Source organism: Orcinus orca, chromosome 6, assembly GCF_937001465.1.
Source record: "Orcinus orca chromosome 6, mOrcOrc1.1, whole genome shotgun sequence".
Classification (NCBI taxonomy): Eukaryota; Metazoa; Chordata; class Mammalia; order Artiodactyla; family Delphinidae; genus Orcinus; species Orcinus orca.
This window is the reverse complement of record NC_064564.1, coordinates 90,100,424-90,119,422: the sequence shown is the minus strand read 5'-3', so window position 1 is coordinate 90,119,422 and position 18,999 is coordinate 90,100,424. Positions and strand designations below refer to the sequence as shown.

The 18,999-nt window shown below is 38.7% G+C and overlaps 2 protein-coding genes across 3 annotated transcripts in view; both read left to right on the top strand.

Moving 5' to 3' along the window:
* LOC101284164 (acyl-coenzyme A amino acid N-acyltransferase 2) overlaps positions 1–18,999 on the top strand; it is an 81,537-nt gene that overhangs the window by 49,272 nt on the left and 13,266 nt on the right. The window contains exon 1 of one of the 2 annotated variants that reach the window (XM_004271533.3): positions 18,372–18,515. The exons of the other annotated variant lie outside the window; for it this stretch is intronic. The gene's annotated coding sequence lies outside the window, so the exon portion shown is untranslated. Of the gene's footprint in view, positions 1–18,371; positions 18,516–18,999 lie in introns of those variants that run through there. 2 annotated transcript variants of the gene reach the window in all.
* LOC101284403 (bile acid-CoA:amino acid N-acyltransferase) lies at positions 457–3,890 on the top strand (the record flags this gene model as incomplete). The annotated part of the gene is given in 2 exon segments (XM_049711861.1): positions 457–763; positions 766–3,890. Coding segments are annotated over 2 exon segments (834 nt in total), but the record flags the coding sequence as incomplete, so codon positions are not given.

The following is an 18,999-nucleotide window of genomic DNA, read 5'->3' as shown; positions in this document are numbered from 1 at the left end:
AGAGTCTGGGCTCACTGAAATCATTCCTTTGATATGCACCTCAGCTATCTAAAGCGAGCATCCTCTTTGTTTCCATCCCAAGTTTCCTCAGGGCTCTCCATGGGTGGTTGGGGGTGGGCAGGTGCGGCTGTAAATGACTGGTGGCTTGATGGCCACAACATCTTTTGTTTACTGATATGGCAGACCGCATTCTTATTCTACAGACCACAAGGACTCGAATCCAGGAGGAAGATGTACCCTCAAACTCCAGAGTCAGCAAGAGAAGCAGTGAGCAATAAAGGCTCAACCATGGATACTGCAACTCTTTGCTCGCCAGCCCTAGAACCTTTGGGGGTCTCCTCTGGTCCTTGTATGAGCCACCAAATGTTGCCCTAAAACAAATAGAATGCCAGATATTTCTCCAGCAAAGATGGAGTTATTCAGGATCAGCTGAGATTGCAATTTGGGGTCTGAAACCATGGTGAAGCATGTGCAAGTCCCTGCACAGCAAGGGAAGGAGAAGGATTTTCTGGAGGGGAAAAGGAAGATGGGAGGGCTTACGGTAAACAAAGAGCCCAAGGCTTTTCACTGGCTGAGTTCTTGCCTGGAAAGAAGAGCAGTCTTTCTACCTTTTGGGCTCTGCTGTTGTTTCAGGGTGTGAGAGCTCCCCCTTCTGGTCTCCGGATTGTATTTAATTGGGGTTTTTGTTTTTTACAGGTCCTTAGCCTGGGTATTGGGGTAGTCTCCATGTCCAAAACAGCAGAGACTGGACTCTCCATGGCTATTCACTAAAGCAAGTCACAGCTGCCGCGCTTATTAACGGGCCCAACTTTATTCTTGACATTCCACAGGTATATCATGGTCACATAAATCAGCTCTGGCCATTCTCTCCTCATTCACTATCCATCAGTACCTTAGGATTAGTAGAGTTACAGCACATTTTTGAGGATACTAGAGCTGAAGCCAGTGAGACATTTTTTCTCCCCATTGAAAAGTCCCAGGGACATTTCCTCTTCATTGTGGGAGAAGAAGATATGAATGTCAACAGCAAAGTATATGCAGAGCAAGCCATAGAACAGCTGAGGAGACATGGGAAGAACGACTGGACCCTGCTGTCTTACCCAGGGATAGGCCACCTGATAGAGCCCCCCTACTCCCCACTGTGCTGTGCCTGGAGGATCTCCAATCTCCACCTCTTCATGCACTGGGGAGGAGAGGTGATCCCACATGTAGCTGCACAAGAACGTTCTTGGAAGGAGATCCAGAAGTTTCTCGGGAAACACCTTATTCCAGTTGTGACCAGTTGTCTCTGAGAAGAGCAAATATTTCTGGAAATACAGAAGCAATAGGATGCTTTACCAGCCTCCACTTGATTTTCATGGAACAATGCTTTTGACCTCTTCTTGTAAGAAGGAAGTTATGGCAAGAGAAGGCAGGAGGACTGCGAATGGTATGCTTTGACTTTGGAAAGGGAAAAATGGCTTCCTCTTAATCTAATATCATAAACTGAGGCGTTTATGTTTTTAGAAATATAAACTTAGAGCTCTGCCTGTTCTAAAATATTTCAGTTTACATTTACAGCAATTCTTAGGGAAAAAAATTACCAAAATTGAACCATAGAATCCCCTGGCTTGTAAAACAATCATGAATAGAATCAGGTGCTGATGAGTGATTTCTTCTTTATTTTTAAATTTATTTATTTTATTTTATTTATTTTTGGCTGCATTGGGTCTTCGTTGCTGTGCGCGGGTTTTCTGTAGTTGTGGCGAGCAGAGGCTACTCTTTTTGGTGGTGCGCTGGCCTCTCATTGTGGTGGCTTCTGTCACTGCCAGGCACAGACTCTAAGCACGTGGGCTTCAGTAGTTGTGGCTCGCGACCTCTATAGCACAGGCTCAGTAGTCTGGCACACAGGCTTGGTTGCTCTGCGGCATGTGGAATCTTCCAGGATTAGTGCTTGAACATGTGTCCCCTGCGTTGGCAGGTGGATTCTTTTTTATTTTTTTTTATGGTTTTCTACTCTTTTTGTGTGTGTGTGTATATTCACTTTTTTTTTATCATCTTTATTGGAGTATAATTGCTTTACAATGGTGAGTTTCTGCTGTACAACAGTGAATCAGCTATACATATACATATACATATATCTCCTCCCTCTTGCGTCTCCCTCCCACCCTCCCTATCCCACCCCTCTAGGTGGTCACAAAGCATGGAGCTGGTCTCCCCATGTGAAGCAGCTGCTTCCCACTAGCTATTTTACATTTGGTAGTGTATGTATGTCCATGCCACTCTCTCACTTCGTCCCAGCTTACCCTTCCCCCTCCCCATATCCTCAAGTCCATTCTCTATGTCTGCGTGTTTATTTCTGTCCACCCCAGATTCCATATATATGTGTTAGCATACAGTATTTGTTTTTCTCTTTCTGACTTATTTCACTCTGTATGACAGACTCTAGGTCCATCTACCTCACTACAAATAGCTGAATTCCTTAGATAGGATGTAATGAGTGACGGTGTCTGTGTTCCAGTTAAATTTTATTTATGAACACCAATGTTCATAAATAATCTTCTATTTTTTTCTAAGTGTTTACAAATGTAAAAACCATTCTTAGGGGCTTCCCTGGTGGCGCAGTGGTTGAGAGTCCGCCTGCCGTTGCAGGGGACAGGGGTTCGTGACCCGGTCCGGGAAGATCCCACATGCCGCGGAGCGGCTGGGCCCGTGAGCCATGGCCGCTGAGCCTGCGCGTCCGGAGCCTGTGCTCTGCAACGGGAGAGGCCACAACAGTGAGAGGACCGCGTACCGCAAAACAAAAAAACAAAAATCATTCTTAGTTCTGGGCAGCAGAAAAAAGGGTTGTAGGCTGGATTTGGTTTGCAGGGCATAGTCTGATGACCATGGGTATGGAGCAATGCCAATCACTTTGTCCAAGGTCAAATTGGAGGTATGTTCTCTAAAGGGCAAGTCACAGGCCAGATATTCCTGAGCTACTGAATTGCAATGGATCGAAGTAGAGGAGATTGATGGATAATCAAGGTGAAAATGAAGCAGTACAAAAGTATTTTGAATCATTTTGTAGGTATGATGGGGAGCCAATAAATAGAGTAATAGAAGCAACATGAGGACACTTCAGTTTTATCTGCCTAAACTCTTATTATTTTATCTGCTTTCTGATACCCTCTCTGTTTAGAGTAAAATTATTCCATTCAATATGTGTGGGGCTGTTAGCCTCCCTCCTCTCTCAGTCACAGAAGTTTTCACTTTTCTGAGACCTGGCCAATCAGAATACCTCACTCCTTTAATTATAATAATCATGTAATTGCAATGGCTAATACCCTCTATGAGTTTTACTATGTATTAGTTATATATGTTACATGCTATATATATTAGTTATATATGCAATATGCAATATAATAGTTATCGTAATGAGTATAATCAGTATAATTTTTCTTGTTTCCTGTTTTGGACTTTAGGAAGAATGTTGGTGTTTGGCCTGCTATATATCCTTGATTTATATTTTATGTATTTTTCTTTTAAACCAGGAAGATTTGGGATTTTTTAAGTGTTTTTTCAGCATTGCTAGAAAAAATTATATGGTTTTCTCTGTAGATCTATTAATATGATGAATTATTTTTCTAGTATTGAATCATCTTTACATTTGTAGACTAAAACTCAGTTGGTCATGATGTATTGTTAATTAACAGTAAATAAAATCAAACTTTTTTTGTGGGGTGTTTTTGGTCAGGTATTATATCAATGTTGTACGTGTTTCATAAAAAGAATTAAAAAGTTTTCCTTTTTTCCTATAGTAGTTTAATTAGGACAGAAATTATCTCTTCTTTAAAAGCTAGTTGCTCTATCCTGGGTATTACATTGTTCCTGGCAATTTTTTTTAAAAGACAACCTGGATTTTTATTGATATTTAGTATATTATATCTTTCTCTATTATAGTGGATATTTTCAATCCAAATAAATTCTTTATATATGTATATATACTTTTTTGCATTTTATATATCAGAAAAATCAGAAACATTTAAGATTTAAATTAAACTATATGATAAAGTCTAAAAAATATAACAAAGTAAAAGAAAAAATCCCAGTTCTGGCATATTAATGTTGCTAGAGTTAAAACAAATGAATTCCACATTAATTTTATTTAATTTTTGAAATTATACAAACAAAACTTTATAGAACATTCTGGCTTTTTTTTTTTATTGTGGCAAATAGACAAAACATAAAATTGTCACTTTAACCATTTTTAGGTGAATATATGCTGAATTATACAGTGGTTTTAAGTACATTCATATTGTTATGCTACCATCACAATTATCCATTTCCAGAAGTTTTTCCTAATTGAAACTCAAAGCCCGTTAAACAATAAGTCCCCATTTCCCACTGCCCCAATCTCTGGTAACCATCTTTCTGTTTTTTGTTTCTATGAATTTAACTACTCTTTATATAAGTGGAAACACACAATATGTGTCCTTTTGTGCCCAGCTTGTTTTACCTTCAAGATTCATTTATACTGTAGCCATGTGTCAGAATTTTCTTCCTTTTTAAGACTGAATAATATTCCACTGTATGTATGTATACCAAAATTTTGTTTATCCATTCATCCATCAATGGACATTTGGGTTCATGTGACATTTTGGCTATTGTGAATAATGCTGCTATGAATGTTGGTGTATAAATATGTGAGTCCCTTTTTTCAATTCTTTTGGGTATATAAGTGGAACTGCTAGATCATATTGTAATTCTATGTTTAATTTTTTGAGGAACCATCATACTGTTTTCCACTGTGACCACATCATTTTATGCTTCCACTATCAACGCACAATTGTTTCAACATCTCCACATCCTCACCCACACTTGTTATTTTCTGTTGTTTTGAAAGTACCCGTTGTGGCCGGGTATACCTTGAGTGAGGTGGCTTTATTCAGCTGAGGTAATCCCTGAAGAAGACTGACAGGTAAGATTTATGTCCCAGCAGTACTTCCAGCAGCTGGATTGTAAATCCTTTATTCCCGTAGGAGGATCACAGCATCACTGTGTCCACCGCATTGGCTTTCTGAGTTGTTACATATGGGTTCCCCCTATTTCTGAAATTTCCCTCTCTGCCTCACCTGGAGTTTAACCTTCTCAAAGCCATCCCTCTTCTAGTGGGGCTGTCTCTTTCTGAGAGTAAATATTCATAATTTGTTAGACTTATATGTCTTTTAGGTCACTGAAAGTGTGTTTGTTTGTTTTTGTTGTTGTTTCCCATTTGTAATTTACTGATTTTCAGGAGAAGGGAAGATTTAGAACTAAGCAGCCACCATATTCTTATTGAAACTGAAAGTTAGGAAAATTCGTATAATTATCTTCGGGGTTTTCTTCAAGTCTTTGGGATTATTTGGATGTAGCTGGAAGAAGAAAGAGAAATCTAGCATGATTCCCAGGTTTTGACTCAGGAAACTTGCCGGATGGACAACATTCATTGAGATAAAAAGTGTATATAAAAGAGAATGTCTCAGAAGGTGAAGAATTTGGTTTTGGATATGTTAAATTGGAGATACTTGTCTTATGTTCAGGGGGAGATAGAATCTGGTCACAGGAGATATGCCTGAGTTGGAGATATCAATCTGAAGTGCTCAGCAGTTAAATAGGAAATCACCCAGGGAGAACATGCAGTATGAGGAGGGATGAGTGTCAAGGAGAGATTGCTGAGAAAACAATAAAATTTAATGGACAGGATAAGAAACAGCAACCTACAGAGAGGGCTAAGGAGGGCTAGTTGGAGAGGGTGAAGACATGCCAGATATGAATCATTTCACAGAAACTAAAGAAAGAAAGTCATAAGAAGCTGGATATGACTACTGTACAGTGTAGGAAACCAAATTCAGGAGGAAGTCTTCAAGAGGAAGACTAAAAAGCTTTCATGAGATTTGAAAATTAAAAAATTCTTGGTGAGCTATTTTATTGGGATAGGACAGAAAATAGAGAGCAGTTGGCTGAGTGAATTAGAAAACAGGAGGTAGAGATTATGTGTTGCAAAACTCCCAGGCAAAACAAACTGGCTCATGATTTGTGTTTTGTTTATGGTACATGTTTTGTTTTTGTTATTAATTTTAAGTTAATATTGTCGGCCCTGGAGGTATCTTGGAATGGTAACTGAATCACAAATTAATAAAGAAGAGATGGTGTGTTAATGTGTATAAGCTTGAGCTAGAAGCATCTGAAATTTAAAAAGCCTTTCTCACTATTGCAGAGATTGGCACTAGCCTTGAGGTACTGTTCAGAAGAAACCCAGATTCCCCAAAGTACACACTTATTACCTCAAAGTCCTATCCCCTAGTTTCTGATATTTGACCCAAGTGTAAACATCAAGCTCTGTCATTAAAAAATTAACTAAATTGTATTTGTCATTTAGATTTCAATTTCACATGTATATAAATGACATTATATGAAAAACATTCATCCAAATTTTTTCTAATACTTTGGGAAATAACGTACTTGTATGTTATTTCAAGTGATCCTTGCCATATTGTCCACTCTATATTTACTAGAGGCTTACGTTTTACTTCTAGAATCAAGAGTCAAAGTTATAATGCCAAGAAAAAGAAACATACCTCCTTTTAGCTTTCAGCAATGGTGGGGTTGTGTGTACATAAAATCATATTGAGCAGATGCTCACTAAACATTCTTCCTTAAACCCCACAATGCAATATTTTAATTTTTGCTTTAAGGAATCTGATGCATTTTAAAGAAAACTAAAGAGAAAAATGGTCTTTTATATTTACCCATATTTTTATTTTTCTAGTGTACTTTATTACTGCCTGAATATTTGACTTTCTGTTTGCCGAAGAACTTCATTTAACAATTCTGCTGGCAATAAATTCTCAGTTACTTTCATCTGAAAGTGTCTTCATTCTTGAGTGACATTTTCACTAGATAAAGAATTCTGGGTTGACATTACTTTTAAAGATGTAATTCTACTGTCTTTGTCACCTTACTTCCGTTTCTGATTAGAAGCTAGCCATCAGAATGTTGTTCATCCACATGTAATGTGTCATTTTTCTCTGACTGCTTTCAAAATTTTCTGTTTATCTATGTTTTGGTATTTAGAATATGATCTTCCTAGGTGTGATTTTCTCTGAACCTGTCTTGCTTGGGGTTCACTTCTTGAGATCTATGAATTAGATCTTTCCCCAAATATTGGGGAATTTCAGATATTATTTTTTCAAATAATTTCTCTGCTTTATTCTCTTTTCTTCTTCTAGGAATGTGAATGAACACTTGCACTTTAAACTTTTCTCTGGATATTTCCCAGAAATCCCTAAGACTTTTCTTTACCCGTTTTCTTTTCAATTTTTTTTCTGTCCTTCAGGTTGGTTAATTTCTATTGGTGAGTTCTCAAGTTTTTGACCCTTTTTTTCTAACTCCAGTCTTCTATTAAACCCATCTTATGTTTTTCCCCCAAATATTTAACTTTTTTTTAGTTCTACTATTTCCTTTTTTGGGGTATATTTTATTTTATTCTTTTATATTAAAAAAAACTTTATTTAAATATAGTTCATTTACAATATTGTGTTAGTTTCAGGTGTGCAGAGTGATTCAGTGATACATACATATATATATTCTTTTTTTATATTCTCTTCCATTGTAGGTTATTACAAGATATTGAGTATAGTTCCCTGTGCAATACAGTAGGTCATTGTTCATTTTCTATTTTATATATAGTAGTGTGTATATTTTAATCCCAAACTCCTAATTTATCCCTGCCCCCCTCCTCTTTGGTAACCATAAGTTTGTATTCTATGTCTGTGAGTCTGTTTCTGTTTTGCAAATAAGTTCATTTATATCATTTTTTTAGATTCTACATATAAGTGATATCATATAATATTTGTCTTTGTCTTCCTTCACTTAGTGTGATAATCTCTAAGTCCATGCATATTGCTACAAATGGCATTATTTCATTCTTTTTTATGGCTGAGTAATATTCCAGTATATGTGTGTGTGTGTGTGTGTGTGTGTGTGTGTGTATCTTATACTAAGTTTATATATATACACATATATATATATATATTATATCTTTATCCATTCATCTGTTGATGGATATTTAGGTTGCTTCCATGTCTTGGCTATTGTAAATAGTGCTGCAATGAACATAGGGGGTACATGTATCTTTTTGAATTATGTTTTTTCTCTGGATATATGCCCAAGAGTGGGATTGCAGGATCATATGGTAGCTCTAGTTTTAGTTTTTTAAGGAACCTCATTACTGTTCTCCATTGTGGCTGTACCAATTTACATTCCCACCAACAGTGTAGGAAGGTTCGTTTTTCTCCACATCCTCTCCAGCATTAATTATTTGTAGACTTTTTGATGTTGGCCATTCTGGCTGGTGTGAGGTGGTGCCTCATTGTAGTTTTGATTTGCATTTCTATAATAACTAGCGATGTTGAGCATCTTTTCATGTGCCTTTTGGCCATCTATATGTCTTCTTTGGAGTAATGTCTTTAGAAAGCCCTGAAATAAACCCATGCACATATGGTCAATTAATCTATGACAAAGGAGAGAAGAATATACAATGGAGAAATGACAGCTTCAATAAGTGGTGCTGGGAAAACTGGACAGCTACATGTAAAACCTACACCATACAAAAACACTCAAAATGAATTAAAGACCTAAATGTAAGACCAGATACTATAACACTCCTAGAGGAAAACATAGGCAGAATATTATTTGACATAAATTGCAGCAATATCTTTTTCAATCTGTCTCCTAGGATAATGGAAATAAAAACAAAAATAAACAAATAGGACCTAATTAAAAGCTTTTGCCCAGCAAAGGAAATCATAAACAAAACAAAAAGACAACCTACAGAATGGGAGAAAATATTTGCAAACAATGTGACCAACAAGGGATTAGTCTCCAAAATATATAAACAGCTCATACAGCTCAATATCAAAAAAACAAACAACCCAATCAAAAAATGGGCAGAAGATCCATGTGTTCTGTTTTTTGTGCCAGTACCATACTGTTTTGATTATTATAGCCTTGCAATATAGTCTGAAGTCAGGAAGCATGATAACTCCAGCTTTGTTCTTCTTTCTCCAAACTGTTTTGGCTATTTAGAGTCTTTTGTGGTTCCATACAAATTTTAGAATTATTTTTTCTAGATGTGAAAAATGTCACTAATATTTTGATAGGGATTGCCTTGAACCTGTAGATTTCTTTGGATAGTATGAACATTTGAACAATAATAATTCTTTCAATCCCTGAACATTGAATATCTTTCCATTTATTTGTATAAATGTTCAGTTTCTTTCATCAATGTCTTATAGTTTTCAGAGTAGAGGTCTTTCACCTCTTTGGCTAAATTTATTCCTAGGTATCTTATTATTTTTGATGTAATCATAAATGGGATTGTTTTCTTGATATTACCTTCTTTATAGTTCACTATTAATGTATAGAAATGCAAAAGATTTCTGTATATTAATTTTGTATACTGCAACTTTACTGAATTCATCTATTAGTTCTAATAGTTTTTTGGTGGAATCTTTAGGGTTTTCTATATATAGCATCATGTTGTCTGCAAACAAATAGTGATAGTTTTACTTCTTCCCTTACAATTTGGATGACATTTGTTTCTTTTTCTTGTTTGATTGCTGTGACTAGGACTTCCAATACTATGTTAAATAAAGTGGCAAGAGTGGGCATACTTATCTTATTCTTGATCTTAGAGGAAAAGCTTTAACTTTTATTTAACTTTTATTAACTGGATTTGTCATGAATGACTTTTATTATGTTGAGGTATGTTTCCTGTACACCAACTTTGTTGAGAGTTTTTATCATGTATGGCTGTTGAATTTTGTCAAATGCTTTTTCTGCATCTATTGAGAAGATAATGTGATTTTTTTTTTTTTCAGTACGTGGGCCTCTCACTGTTGTGGCCTCTCCCGTTGCGGAGCACAGGCTCCGGACGCGCAGGCTCAGCAGCCATGGCTCGCTCCACAGCATGTGGGATCTTCCCAGACCGGGGCACGAACCTGTGTCCCCTGCATTGGCAGGCGGACTCTCAAACACTGCGCCACCAGGGAAGCCCGATAATGTGATTTTTATCCTTCATTTTTTTTAACGTGGTGTATCACATTGATTGACTTGCAGAATTTGAACCATCCTTGCATCCCTGTAGCAAATCCCACTTGATCATAATATTTAATTCTTTTAAAGTATTGTTGAATTCGGTTTGCTAATATTTTGTTGAGGATTTTTGCATCTATGTTCAGGGATATTGGCCTGTAATTTTATTTTATTTTTTGTAGTGTCTTTGTCTGGTTTTGGTATCAGGGCAATGTTGGCCTTGTAGAATGAATTTGGAAGTGTTCCTTCCTCTTCAATTTTTTGGAATAGTTTGAGAAGAGAAGGCATTAAGTCTTCTTTAAATGTTTCATAGAATTCCCTTGTGAAGCTGTCTATTCTTAAATTTAAAAAAAATTTTGTTTGTTGGGAGGTTTTTTTTTTAATTTTTATTGGAGTATAGTTGAGGTACAATGTTGTGTTAGTTTCAGGTGTACAGCAAAGTGAATCAATTATACATATACATATATCCACTCATTTGTCAATTTTTTTCCCATATAGGCTTATTGGGAGTTTTTGAATTACTGATTCAATTTCACTACTGTAGTCAGTATGTTCAGATTTTCTATTTCTCCCTCATTCAGACTTGGAAGATTTCATGTTTCTAGGAATTCATTTGTTTCCGCTAGGTTGTCCAATCCATTGCTGTATAACTGTTTATAATATTCTCTTATGATTGTATTTTTGTGATATCAGTTGTAACTTCTCTTTCATTTGTAATTTTATTTATTGGGTGCTCTTTCTCTCTTTTTTTTTAAATCAGTCTGGCTAAGTTTATCCATTTTGTTTATCCTTTCAAAAAACTAGCTCTTATTTTCATTGATCTTCTCTATTGTTTGTTTTTATCTCTATTTTATTTAGTTCTGCTCTGATAGTTATTATTTCCTTCCTTGTGCTAACTTTGGGCTTTCTTTGTTCTTCTTTTTTTTATTCCTCTAGGTAGAAAGTTAGGTTTATTTGAGATTTTTTTAATTTCCTGAGGTAAGCCTGTATCATTCTTAATTTCCCTTTTAGAACTGCTTTTTGCTATGTTCCATAGATTTTGAAGCATCATGTTTCTATTTGCATTTGTCTCAAGGTGTTTTTTTATTTCCTCTTTGATTTCTTCATGGACCCAGTGATTTTTTAGTAACATGTTGTTTAGTGTCCATGTGTTTGTGTTTTTTCCAGTTTTCTTCCTGTAATTGATATGTAGTTTCATACCATTGTGGTCAGAAAAAAATGCTTGATATGATTTCAATCTTCTTAAATTTATTTATTTATTTATTATTTTTGACTACGTCGGGTCTTAGTTGCGGCACACAGGATCTTTGTTGAGTCATGCAGGATCTTTCATTGCAGCGTGTGGGCTTCTCTCTAGTTGTGGCATGTGGGTTTTCTCTTCTCTATTTGTGGCACGCAGGCTCCAGGGCACATGGGCTCTGTAGTTGTGGCACATGGACTCCAGAGCACGTGGGCTCTGTAATTTGTGGTATGCAGGCTCTCTAGTTGAGGCATGCAAGCTCAATAGTTGTGTTGTGCTGTTTTCATTGCTGTATGGCATGTGGGATCTTAGTTCCCTGACCAGGGATCAAACCCACATCCCCTGCATTGTAAAGTGGATTCTTTATCACTGGACCACCAGGGAAATCCTAATCTTTTTAAATGTACTGAGACTTATTTTGCTGCCTAGCATGTGATCTAGCCTAGAGAATGTGCACTTGAAAAGAATGTGTACTCTGCTGTTTTTGGATAGAATGTTTTGTAGATATCTATTGAGTCCATCTGGTCTAATGTGTCATTTAAGACCATTATTTCCCTTCTGTCTGGATGATCTATCCATTGATGTAAGTGGGGTATTAAAGTCCCCTACTATTATTGTATTATTGTCAGTTTTTCCCTTTATGTCTGTTAATATTTGCTTTATATATTTAGGTGCTCCTATCTTAGATACATCTATGTTTATGAATGTTATATCCTCTTCTTGGATTGACCCTTTTATCATTATATAACGGCCTTTTTTGTCTTTTGTTATATACTTTATTTTAAAGTCTGTTTTGTCTGATAGGAGTATTGCTACTGGAGATTTATTTTCGTTTTCATTTGCATGGAGTATTTTTTTCCCATCCTTTAACTTTCAGTCTGTGTGTGCCTTCATCTCTGAAGTGAGTCTCTTGTAGACAGCATATAAATGGGTTTTATTTTTTTAATCCATTTAGCTACCCTAAATCTTTTGATTGGAGCATTTAGTCCATTTACATTTAAAGTGATTTTTGATAGGTATGTACTTATTGTCATTTTATTACTTGTTTTATGGTTGTATTTGTAGTTCATTACTTCTAGTCTCTTCCCTTGTGGTTTGATTTTCTTTAGTGTTTTGTTTGTGGTTTCTTTTTGTTTTTGTAACTATTACTGGTTTTTGTTGTGTGGTTACCATGAGACGTGTGTGTGTGTGTGTGTGTATTAAACTGATAGTCATTAAGTTCAAACACATTCTAAAATCTCTATATTTTTACTCCTCAACACCATGTTTTATGTTTTTGATTTCATATTTTACATATTTATATGAATCCCTTAATTGCTTCTCTTAGTTATAGTTGATTTTACAATTTTGTCTTCTAACCTTTGTCCTATATCTTTAAAGTGGTTGATCTGATGTCTTTATTTTATATTTACCTTTACCAGAGAGATTTTTTCCTTCATATATTTTCTTATTTCTTGTTATGGCTTTCCCTGTGTGCCCCCCCCCCCCCCCCACTTAAGGAAGACCCTTTAACCTTGCTTTTAAGGCTGGTTTAGTGGTGATGAACTCTTAGTTTTTGCTTGTCTGGAAAACTCTATCTCTCCTTCAATTCTGAATGATAACCTTGCCAGGTAGAATATCCTTGGTTTTAAGTTTTTTCGTTTCAGCACTTTAAATATATCAGCCACTCCTTTCTGGCCAGCACAGTTTCTGCTGAAAAGTCAGCTGACAGCCTTATGGGGATTCTCTTAGTATGTGGCCCTTTGTTTTTCTCTTGCTGCCTTGGGAGTTCTACCTTTATCATTAATTTTTGCCGTTTTGATTGTGATATGCCTTGATGTGGGTTTCTTTGGGCTTATCTTGTTTGGGACTTTCTGTGATCTTGGAACTTGATACCTGTTTCCTTCTTCAAGTTAGAAAAGTTTTTAGCCAATATTTCATAAATTACATTTTCTGCCCTTTGTTTCTTCTTTTTCTGGGATCTCTATAATGCAAACATTAGCATGTTTGATGTTGTCCCAGAGGTCCCTTAATGTATCCTCATTAAAAACAATTTTTCTTTTTTCTTTTCTGATTGGGTGATTTCCATTATTCTGTCTTCCAGGTCACTTTTGCATTCTTCTGTTAACACCTAATCTGCTGTTAATTTCCTCTAGTGTATTTTTCATTTCATTTATTGTATTCTTCAGTTCTGGTTGGCTCTTTATAATATTTTTAGTTCTTTGTTGAAGTTCTCATTGTGTTCTTCTATTCTTTTCTCGAGTTTGGTGAGCATTTTTATGACTATATATATATTTTTTTTTTTATGGTACGCGGGTCCCTTTCACTGTTGTGGCCTCTCCCGTTGCGGAGCACATGCTCCATTCGCGCAGGCTCAGCGGCCATGGCTCACGGGCCCAGCCGCTCCGCGGCATGTGGGATCTTCCCGGACTGGGGCACGAACCCGTGTCCCCTGCATCGGCAGGCGGACTCTCAACCACCGCGCCACCAGGGAAGCCCCCATGACTATTGTTTTGATTTAATCAGGTAAATTACTTTTCTCCGTTTCATTAGGATTTTCTTTTCCCCCCTGGATTTTATTGTGTTCTTTGGTTTGGAACATATTCTTCTGTTTTCTCATTTTGTTTGAATTTCTCTATTTGTCTCTATGAAATTAGGTGAAACAGATACCTCTCTTGGTCTTGAAGGTGTGTTCTTGTGTGGGAGCATCTCTATGCAGTCTGTATGTGCCCAGTGACTTTGGTGGGAGAGCTTGATCTGAAGCAAGCATGGGCCAGAGCTTTTTCTGGGGCACACTGAATCCATCACCTTGGTGGGGGTGGGCTGGAGCCTGGGGGATGGGGGGTAGAGCTGGAGCCTGGCATGGGCCAGGGCTTCTCCTGAGTTGCACTGGTGGCTGCCACCTTGGCCAGGGTGGACTGGAGCCAGGGGGCAGCTAGAGCTAGAGCCCAGTGCAAGCTGCAGCATCTCCTGGGGTGTGCTGGTGGCCATCAACTCGACGGGGGGCAGGACAGGAATTGGAGGGGCTGGAGCTGGAGACTGGGGCTGTCTTGGCAGGCCAGCCAGAGCACCAGGCACTTTTCAATGTGCTGCTTCTGTGCTGGGATTGGGAGCAAGCAAGTCTGTGTACATGCCCTTTAAAAGCAGTCTTGGTTTCCTACAGCCCTTCAAAAAGCCTCACTGGTTTTCAAAACCAGACAAGGAGGATTGCTGTCTCAGTGCTAGACCCCAATGTGGGGCTTGAACCCCTTGCTCCTTAGGCAGGATTCCCAAGTTTGTGGTTTCCCCCTCCTCTTCTGAGTTGCCCACTGGTGGTATGGGTCCTGAGTAGATTGCTTCTCTTCTCCTGCCAGTCTCAGTGTGGTTGTTGTCTTTATATCCTCAGTTGTAGAAGAGCTATTCTACTGGGCTTCAGGTCATTTTTGGAGAGAGTTGTTCTACATGTAGTTGTAGTTTTGTAGGTGAGCTAGGGTTTTCCTATGCCACCACTGATCCTGCCTTCTCTTTAATTTTCTGTAATAGAATCAGGCTTCCTTTCAAACACCTGTTTCCAATGATGATGGAAGGGAAAGAAAACATAAACCAGCTCATTAAAGGTATCTTAATCTTTTCTTGTTTCATACAGCCCATGTTCAGGTAAATAATTAATTTGAAGTTCAGATATTAGCAGAAATGTTTCTATTTCCTTCAAAGATACCCTGTACCCTCTTTTCCAAATCTGGGTGCAAGAGGGCTTGTATAATCTCAGGGCAAGGGTGTGTGGCAGGAACGCTAGATCAAATAACTATTCTTGGCCAGCTTCTCTAACCTGGTGGAAGTGTAACTCATCTGGTCTCCAGGCATTGACCTTTTGTGTGTATGCATTCATAACTCATGGTTGTTCTCTCAGAATGGTCAAGGCCAGGTGGCAAACTCACTCTCACCCTCTGGCTCAGGTGGTGAAACTACTCAAATCCTCTGGGTTTGCCCCACTTGTCCTTCATTGTCCTTCAAAATTCCCTGAGTGTCACCTGTGTCCTTTATAGATCCCTGGTAGAGCTACATACCCCATACCCTGTGCTAAAGAGTCACCTCACACATTGTCATAATGGTCCCCAGGGAGGTTTGCTGGCCTTCAACTCTTAGCTGCTTTCCATGCCCATCATTGTGAGAATATGGGGACTTCCTGAACCCTTTCACACAACAGGAGTGCAAAGAGAAACTTATGTGTGCTGTCTTTGCATCTCTCTCTGCTTAAACACACAACATCCTGTTTTACTCTACTTTCCAGAACTCCAAACAGGAAGCAGGCAAAATCTTCCTCTGGGGTTTCCACTTTCTTGTAATTCATTCCCACTTTTGGTCAAGGCCTAGACCTTTTTTCTAGGCAGGGATGCCTTCTCCCCTAGCACAACAGGTCCAGGGTCTAGCCTTAATGTAATAAAGCGTCAGAGGAAGAACAAAACAATTACTGAGAATATAAACAAATTGGGAGGTATTAGTAAAGATTTTTCCTTGTAAGTAATAAGTCAGGGTGTACACAGATACAGCTGAACTTATGCAGATGCTACTTAATGACTGAAATATTTTGGAATACATCAGTATTTGGAATGCATCAGTAGTTAGCCTTCTCATGTTACAGCTAAGTAATAGAGTCTTGGAGAAATTTTTACAATGAATTAAGAGCAGTGCTGGGATCAGAACCTGGGGATGTAGCCCTAAATTTTCTCTGTTACACTATGTTGAGATTTTTTTTCCCATAGGCTGTTAAATTCTAAGGAAATTTGAAATACGTTTTGCTGTATTCACTAGCACTGTTTTTGTCTCCGGAGAGCTAGAAACACTTCCATTTCTATATTTACTCCTATTTAGGGAGTACATTTTTTTAGGTTCTAATGATGATTAGAAATACTGTTAGGTCTGTCACTGAAAGGGAGTCACAGTTTTCCACTGATTGTGCTGCAGCTCTGTGGAAGTTCAATGAAATCCCTTAAGTACACCTGGTGACTTTCACCCACCAGAATAGTCTTCATTCCATAATCACTTATTTTTGCTGCTTTTCTTTCCTCTCCTTCTAAGGAGACCAGAATATATCATCCTAAAATAGGCCTCTTTGCCATAAAAATACTAGCACTTTAGAAAAACAGCAGCTGCAAGAGAGCCCCTCTGACCCTCCCCCTTTTCTTCCTAAAAGCAGGAGATAAAACTCCCAGATGGAAGGTGTCCTCCCTACACCAGAAGGAAAGTAACATTCTTATCATCAAGGACAAGAAATTGAGACTGAGATAATTCTATACAAATAGACCTTGTTAAAAACAATTCTTATCTTCCTTTAGGCTCCCCACATAGTATAATTACTTTTCCACAATTGCCTCTCTTTGTTCAATCTAATATAAAACAGGTAGGTTTTGCCATTGCTTTGGGTCTTCCTTGTGAGGGCTCCTGTGTCACATAAAGCTTACACTAAATAAATGTGTATGCTTTTCTCCTGTTAATCTGCCTTATGTCAGTTAAATTCTATCCTAAAATTATATATTGATATAATCGTAGAGACAGAGACACAGAGGGAGAGAGAGAGAAAGAGAGACAGAGACAGAGGGACAGATATTTTAAGGATTTGACTCATGCGATTGTGGGGACTGGAAATCTGCAGGGTGGGTCAGCAAGCTGGAGACCCAGGGAAGAGTTGATGTTACAGTCTTGGGTCTGAAGGCAGGCTGGAGGTAGATTCCTTCTTCCTCAGAGGAATTCAATCTTTTCTGCATGGTTCACACCTGCTACTGACAACTGCTAATGCCTCCCTTGTACATGGTTAGCACCTTACTGTCCAGTGCTCCCACCAATGTCCCCGCTCTTAATTTGCTACATTCTTTGAGGGTCCATGGAGTGCCAGGTCCCTGGTGTCTTCTGTTCTAGGCAGCAGACTGAAGAAGGTCTGACTCTGTGCCAGCTTAGCATGCATCTCACTTTATTGCCTGGATGCTGGAGCACCCTTTCCTGTGCTTCTCTTAGAGTCTTAGTAAAAACAACACTATTTCTGCTGCGTTCCTCCCCAGCCCACCTCCCATCCTTGGATCAAGTCCTAGGAATTAGTCACTAAGCTGGGAGCCTTGCTAGCCTGCCAAGGTACCTCTCATCCTGTGTAAGAGCTGTGTGCTAAAACAGCCTCCTCTTCTCCCAGACATTCCAATCTGCCCATGACTTCCAATATTGGCCCCTTCTCCTCAAGGCTTATACTTCACTTTTAATACATTTTATTGTACCATTCCCATTTCACAAGTTAGAAAGCAGAAGCCTAAGGAAAGGTAAGTAATTTGCTTGAGGTCAGTCACAATGACAGATGTAAAGGAATCAGGGTTCCAATCTAAGTCTTTCTGATTCCAGAGGCCAGCTACACCCCACTGGCTGCAAGAGATGCAAAAATTAAAAGACATGGTACCTTCCCTCCAGGAGTTCACAACCTGGACGCACAGTCTGCAATTTGTAGCTTGGATCACTTGTATATTTTGACAATGGGCTTGACTGATGGGATTAACAATAGGACAGATTTCAGGGGTTCTGGTCCTGAGGAGGCATTTTTGCATGGGGAGGGCTTTTGCTGTCCCTTTGAAGAGTGGTTTGCAAACTGGGCTATGCTTTAGAATCTGCTTTTAAAAGTACAGATCCCAGAAACTTACCCCAAACTTATCAAGTCAGAATCTCCAGCTGAGGGGCCTGGGAATCTTTATTTAACAGACTTGTCAGATGAGTCTGAAACCCGCACCACTCTGAAGATGGATATTTGGGACTCATCTTAGAAACCACTAAAAAGGCAGCTGCCTAAGAGACCACTGACTTAGAGGAGGAGATAGAGACGGAATTGAAGCAAAGGAGAAGAGAGCCAGGAGTTGAGAGGAGTCCAGGGAAGAGGTGTAGAAACCAGACCTATGTGATGAAATAAAACATTCCTTTATGAAACACCTGGATTGAAAGGCACACCAGCTAAACAGAGCCTCTGCCCAGACCCTGTGGCAGCACGTGCTCGTAGCCCTGTCCCTGGGAACTTAAAAAAAAAAAAAAAAAGGAGCAGCTGATGGTTTCTATGGAGACAATCTCAACTTTGAACAGTAGGCTGGGGTATTTTGAACGATCTAAATTAGCAAGCAATAGGCAAGTGTCCAGTGCTTCTAGCCGGCTCAGTAAGCCATCCCGCTCCAGACTGCTTCCTGCAGCCGAATTCAGGGTGAGTCAGGGCTGTCGTGGCCAAGTAGAAAAGGTCTGCTTTCTGATTTCAGCAGCAGGGAACCGGGGAAGGCTGCTTTGTCTTTCTGTGTATGTTTCGCTCACCTCAGTGGGTAGCACAGTTCTCTGAAGAACCAGAAATTACTATCCCAGGTAGTTTATTGTTCAAACGCTGATTTATGTCAGATGCATAAACCTAACCAGAAGACTGTTTAGAGACTATTTTGGAGGTGAAATGCACACTTGGCTGCAGAAGTCAGGGTCCAGCCTAATGTGACCAATGGAGAGATTGTTTTTTATTTACATTTAATAAATTAATTAATTAATTTTTGGCTGCTTTGGGTCTTCGTTGCTGTGTGCAGGCTTTCTCTAGTTGCGGTGAGCAGGGGCTGCTCTTCGTTGTGGTGCGCGGGCTTCTCATTGCAGTGGCTTCTCTTGTTGCGGAGCACGGGCTCTAGGTGCGTGGGCTCAGTAGTGGCTTACGG